At 42.7% G+C, this 6,564-nt stretch overlaps 1 protein-coding gene across 1 annotated transcript; it reads right to left on the reverse strand. All coding sequences in view use genetic code 11, as the record gives it.

Annotated features, from left to right (window-relative positions):
* Positions 1-2,271: 2,271 nt before the first annotated feature.
* On the reverse strand, positions 2,272-2,952 carry EGR_02859 (hypothetical protein; the record flags this gene model as incomplete). The annotated part of the gene is made up of 1 exon (XM_024492108.1): positions 2,272-2,952. The coding sequence occupies one exon, from the start codon at positions 2,950-2,952 to the stop codon at positions 2,272-2,274; it is 681 nt and encodes a 226-aa protein (XP_024353602.1).
* Between the last annotated feature and the right edge of the window lie 3,612 nt (positions 2,953-6,564).

Here is a 6,564-nt window from a genome sequence, read left to right on the forward strand (position 1 = left end):
GTCCCAAATCCAACAAGGACGATTCGACGGCTCTCGATTTCGTGAATGTGAAGTAAGTGCTCTTGAGACCCTAATCTTAAAAGCACATCTCTCGCCTCCCCTACTTAGCCCCGATGTGCAACCAATGAAGCTGTAAGAGGGGTGGGGTGTGGACAAGAGCGGCGGGTAATGGGGCTTCCTCCCTCATTACCACCTCTCCTCTATTCCCCATGGACGCGAAGCAAATGGCATGACTTGCTCCTCCTTCTTCTTCTTCTCGCTACCTTTCTTTGCTCTAATGCATCGAAAAAGGCAAAACGGAGTGGTCCACTCTGTAGGTAAATGGGGCAAATATGACAGGGAAATAATGCACACTCTCTTTCACTATTCACCGAAATGAAAGTGTCTACAATTTGCATTAACCCAATTGTTTTACCAGGAAAATCAAACAGAAATAAAACAGGTTTTCCCCTACAATACCAAGCTTATTTATAACTCGGAATCGGGTAAAGTAGGTGCTAAACTAATAGAGCATGTTTTCAAATGCGCGAAATAGGAAACTTCTTCTGACTGCACCGAATCCAGATGAATGGGGGCACTCTTTCCACAACGGGCATTGAAGAAGTTTGCCGTTTTAGTCAGTGAGGTGCTGCACTAGTTAATGCCTCATAATTGGGACGAGCATGCACTGCTACCAATAATAATAATAACATAAATGGTGGTGGTAGGAGAGGTAAAACGCCCACCAACCCACCCCATACAGCATTTTTCCCCACTTCTCAGTCTAATCACTGTCATTCATGGGTGACCGGATTAGCCGGAGCCATTGAGCTTGTCGATTGGACGAGGGGGCTACACTATCCCCTTGATTAGAGATAAAAAGCGAGACCGCATTTCTCCCCGAGAACAATTTTTTTAATCTCTTGTTTTTTTTTTAAAAAAAAGAATAGCCATGTGTATTTCCTTCTCTTTCCCTTAGAAATCATAAACAAACGGTAATAAAATAGCTATACTTTGAAAAGTGGGCAAAAAGTGATGTCAGTATTCGAAGGACTGGACTAAAACCAACTTTTATTTTTGGGAAATTTTTTGCCTTCAGCCTAAAATGTACTCTGGGGGAAACTACACTTGGACAGCTGATATTTTTTGTGCCCCTCTTTGACACGATGTGGCATATCACTCACATGGGGAAAGTGCTTAAATTTATGAATGCGCGCCTTTAATGGCGAAAAAATAAACAAAACTTCCCCATTTTTAATAGACCTATTTTCAAAGAAGCAGAAATTAGATTTACTGCTGTTAGGGTAATTCAGTCACAGTGGTTTTCTTTACTTGGAGGAAATCAGTTTTCGTGTAAAAATTCTGTTCAATGTTCAACAAGATGGAAGAAGGCCCCTTCAAATTTCCACTTTTTGATCAAAGATTTGTTTCCATCCTTCTCCAAACCTGGTGTGGTGAGACGACTTGCAATTCGGAAAAACGGGGAGAATCAGGGGAAAAAGGTGTGGATCTCTTCCGCCCCTCAGTACTGCGCACGCTAGTCCGGAGCTTGTATCCGACTCTGGCTGGGAAAGTGCGTAGGCGTGTCTCTAACTTCCACACAGTTTTCTCTCCCACACGATTCAGTTTTCGAACCCGAGTTGTTGCCCCACCTACCTTCAGTCTCTCTTCCTTTTGCCCATGTAAATGAACCTGTGTATCAAAGGCTTCCCAAGCCAATGACTACCGCGGCAAACGCAATTTATAGGCCAAGATATCGTCGAATGGTCTGAAGGAGCCCATTTATGCGAGGAGCGTGTGTGCGTGTGGGTTCATGGGCTTCAAGAAATAAATAATCCCTAGAATAGGAATGTAAAGAGGTTGCAACTAGTCAAAATGCCTCAAAATGCAGGAGTTAATTAGATAATCTAGTCATTCTAGTCAATCTGGTTGCATAGACCGGTAAAGATTCCTGGCATTCATCTCAAATGAAAAACTCAGAGATTAACCTTTGGTGTGACCTCTAAAGCAGGTGGATTAAGCGATTGAATCGTTTTTATTAAACCAGGTTGTGGCGAAAATCGAAACGTAAGGGAAAAGTTGAGAATAATTTCTTCTTCGTAATTCCACAATCTACTTATCTATAATGCATTTGTTTGATGAAATATGATCATGACTTGCAACAAAAACGTGTAGACATTACAACACAACCTACGGCGGTGTGTTAGTCATTAAAAAAATTACAAGAGAGCATGCAGAATGTTGTTTTAACCAGGTATTTGTTGGTGCCTTGCCGAATTGCAAAAAGTGAAGCTAGACACACATAAGAATGGAAACCTGTCCCTCCCCACTCATATGACTTTTTCCCAATCCCGGCATCGATGACTCAGTTAACTCACGCGGGTACTTCAGGATGGTCTGGATCTTTTGCCACCTCTGGTTGGTGTAGATGAGGGGTAGATGGGAGATACGAAAAAATCCCGCCCAGTTGGGTCGATCAATGAAAAAAATATACTTCCGTGAGGAGTGGACGTTGATCCAACAGCGACCCAAATCTGTCCACTGTGAGAAGGGGCCCGTGAGAATGGGAAAGCCCTCCCTCACAGGGTATATAGATAAACGGGGACGTTTCAACACCTGTTCGACAAGAACACTGGCATTGTAAAGGACTCCCGGACTGTGTCGATAGGTGGGCGTCGGATGACCAATGACAACAAAGTCCGCGAGCAGAGCACTCGTCTCCGGATCGTCGCGAAATGCGTGTCGACAAGGTCGAGAAGGATCAGGGGGGAGGAAGAAGGGCACCTCGCAGTGCCAGGACTCGGTAGTTCCGTGTGTCGGATGGGTATGAAGGGAGAGGAGAAGAAGTAAAAGGAAATGGAGAAGCATCCAAGACAGTGGTGGTCCCTTAAACGAGGTCATGACCAAGGAAAGTGGGAAAACAAAGTTGCTCTGCGGTCTGACAGAGGTGGTGACGGCTGAATTTTGAGGCATTCCTAGTTCTACCTGATCATTATGCTGTTTATGGTCATGTAGACATTTGCCTAAGTGGGGAGAAAAATGGTGGGTTGGGTGCTTTATGCACGTGTGTGCATGTGTGCGTGTGGGTGCGTATTTGCGTGTCAGTGGGCATGTGTGTGGTGAGCCGCACGACGATTGGAGGGGTAGTGGGACACACACGGTTTGTGGATTTGCGTGCATGCATGGGTGCGTGCGTGTGTGCAGGGCCCCGTTACTGATCCAGGTGCGACAATTCTGCTGCGGAAAGCCGCTTTGCCGGAACCTTTGGGTCGGTCTCACCTCAGCAGGTGTTTTTTGGGGTTTTCCTGATCAGATGCTAAAATATACCTCTTCAAAAAGAGTAGCGGATCACAAGACCTAGAGAACTTTCAGCGCCTTCACTCCCACCGTCCTGTGTTGCATGGGCGATTAGTAACACTTCAAAGGCACTCCTTTATTTGATATCTTAGCCCTACATCCATGTCTAGGCAGTCATGTCCGCTTTCAGTTTTCGCTACTGCCTTTTTTCTAAGGAAGGGAGGAAAAATATGCTGATTTTGCTCATTAAAGGCGAAAAGGATCTTTTTTGCGTTTCGGTTACATAATGAAGAGTTTTGCAGTGAAGGCGAATGTTGTCACTTCGCCAAATGCTTACTTATTTTAAAGGCACTTAAACACCGATTTGTACCTTTTAGTCTCGGTACGGGAGAGGATGTAGAACCCGACTAAGGAAACAGTTGTACCTTGAAGACTTTAAAGGGAAAATTTTCCAATCTTTGTAATTTATTTTAAGCCGAAAATAGGCAGATTTGGATTTAAAGCATTAAGAAAGACCTCACAACATCGCCGTGGCCTTGCTTTCTGTGCCCAGGTATGTATTATTCGGAAGCAGCGCGGAGGTAAGCTTGAATGCTTCTTGAAGCTCATTAGGTGGATAAGCTAGTTTAATTCCTCGTTGAATGGAACAAGGCGACCAAGTGAAATAGACTGTTAGGATCAACTGACTTGTTCAAATGCATGAGTTGCAGGCGATGGCCACAACAGACCCAACTGGTGCAGCATGGAGACAAACGACCATACGTCAGATGGTCTAGGTCCTCGATTCTTTTTGTGATGGAGATTATGCACTGATGAGAGGAATGGTGTGATAAACCACTGGTCAACATTTGTGGTACGAATAGTACAAACCGCTGATGCTGTGTCAAATAATCCCTCGTAATTTATCAATCCACTTCGAAGAGTTGTGCACATTTCAGGGTTCCACTTGGTCATGATATATGCTAAAGCGACAAGAGGTCGTTTAAAATTTTTTGCAGTTATTTAATGCCCACACTACCACAGTCTGCCTCAGTTGACACTAGACTGTCACAGCCCAGACGATACGACAACATTTGCACTTTTTTGACCTGTACGAGTGACGTACTTTAGATCATGAACAGTGTCTATGCTTTCAATAGGCCATTTTTCAATTATTTGTGATAGCTAAATCAAACAGGCCAATCGAGGCGTCACATATAAGTGACGCTGGGACCTAACGAGTTGACCTTTCCAGTAGAGGGAATTATGAGCTTCAGCATGTCCTAAAAGGAAAAAACCACGCATATCCTGTCAATGAATTGATTTGTGAATAGTTGTTGTCGAGCGATGAGAGCTCTCTACGAAAGTAACTTTTCACCTAAATCGAAAGTCTATTCAAGTTACTTTGTGTTTGGAGAATATCTGGTCTATTAAACAAACTCGTGCACAAAGCACACTTTATAAACGCTCCAATTCGATCTAAACTGCTCCTTGGTTAGTGTGATATGACCACTTTGCCATTCATCACCACTAAGCTGCATAATTAATCCCATTTTTCATTCCCATTTGCCTCTCATTCTGGTGCTCTAGACTGTACCAATTTGTCACGGTAATAAAACAGTTTAGGCATAAAATGAATGGACTTTTACTTCAGCGGACTAAGAGAAACTTTAGTACACAACTTGTAGTAGCAGTTGCCTCATTTTAAGAGCACAAACTTTTAATCACCCGTGTCACGTATTTGTGACATTCGTTCCATGTATGCTTAATGGGTTCAAACAGATGGGTTTAGTTGAACCACTAACAGAGGTGGAAAATAGTGTCCCAGACTGAGGAACAGCACTTGTAAAGACAATGAACAGTTGATCTGGGTAACCGACCTCCCTTTGAAACACAGAGCTTTAATGTCAATCTTCTCTTACTAGTATTTAAACCCTTAAAGATGTATTACATAAAGTGACTAAATGGCAACATATTTACAAGTTTTATCCACCACCAAAATAGTATTTGTCAAAGGCAATAAGTACCAAATCGTATGCAGCACAATCCTGGGTAGTAACTTCTATGACTTTCAAAGTCTTCCTCGTTTGTTAACCACTAATGAATTAGTTACCTGAAAGGAGAGCGGCGTCATTTGAAATTTAGGTGGCCATATAAAGACCATTATGAGGACAATATGGACAGTTCTGTTAACCTCTTTTCGTGGTCTTGGCTTGGGACCAGCGTACAACCGCTATTATTGCAGGTGCTTTCGGAAAAATTCCATATGTGGGCCAATTTTTGGAGGCTCGTAGAAGGAGAAGGAACTGAAATAGAAGGTGGATAATCTAGACATTTTGTGAATAATCCTATGTGTGCTTAAGAGGTTTAATCTATTACCCAACGTAGGATGTTGACAGCGCTTTACATAAGAAAGTACTTTCGGTGTCAGAGTTCAATACTCGCAGACCCTCCCAACGTTTCATAATGTAATAACAAAGACTACTTTCAACTTTTTTAAGCCTTGACCACCAAATTTTTCACTAACAAATAAAAATTTTTACGATTTTATGAGATTTGCTTTCAGAACTTCTAGTTATGCAAGCAATGATGAAGAAAAATGTGTGGAAGCAAGTATTTTAAAGATGCCGTTGAAGATTCTCCAACCACATCCCTTCATCAAGGTCTGAAATTGTTTGGGAGTGGTTTAGTGCAGCACAGACACACTTGACAGGGTCGTGACAAGCCCACAGTTCATGTGATTACCAGGTGAAGCTGTAATAGTTTCCTTAAAAAAGTGGTTGATGTCTTTGAGGAAGAGGCGATTGTTGAATTGGCAACATCCTCAGGTCATTCCTTTTTCCATCATTTTCGTCCTGAAAGAAGATCCGCCATTCATCAGTCACTTCAGGATTGATATCCTTAGAATTAGCAGTCCAGTGCTGTGGGCTATCGGCACGTTACCAAATTGCCTTAACTGCATCTATTTGGGAGCAACTTGTTTCAATCAAAGTATTTTTAAAACACACATTTCTTTATTAACCCAACTTCTAATCTCCCTCCACCTTAAAAGCAATCCCTGTCAGTGACATCTGAAGATGCGTCCTGAAAGCCAACGGCTCTTGACTCCCTCTTTTGGCCTAATGGAAGTAGATAGAAAGTCCGAACTGCTGACCACACACACTTAATGCACAGAACCGGTGTACATACGAGACGTCTTTTTATAGAAAAAAGTACTGTATCATTAATGGCAGGCAGAAGATGTGAATGATAAACCTTAGTTACATGGGATGCAAGTATTTCCTGGCACACATGCCCATTTGCCTGACC

The sequence above is a fragment of the Echinococcus granulosus genome (genome assembly GCF_000524195.1).
Source record: "Echinococcus granulosus chromosome Unknown EG_S00013, whole genome shotgun sequence".
NCBI lineage: Eukaryota > Metazoa > Platyhelminthes > Cestoda > Cyclophyllidea > Taeniidae > Echinococcus > Echinococcus granulosus.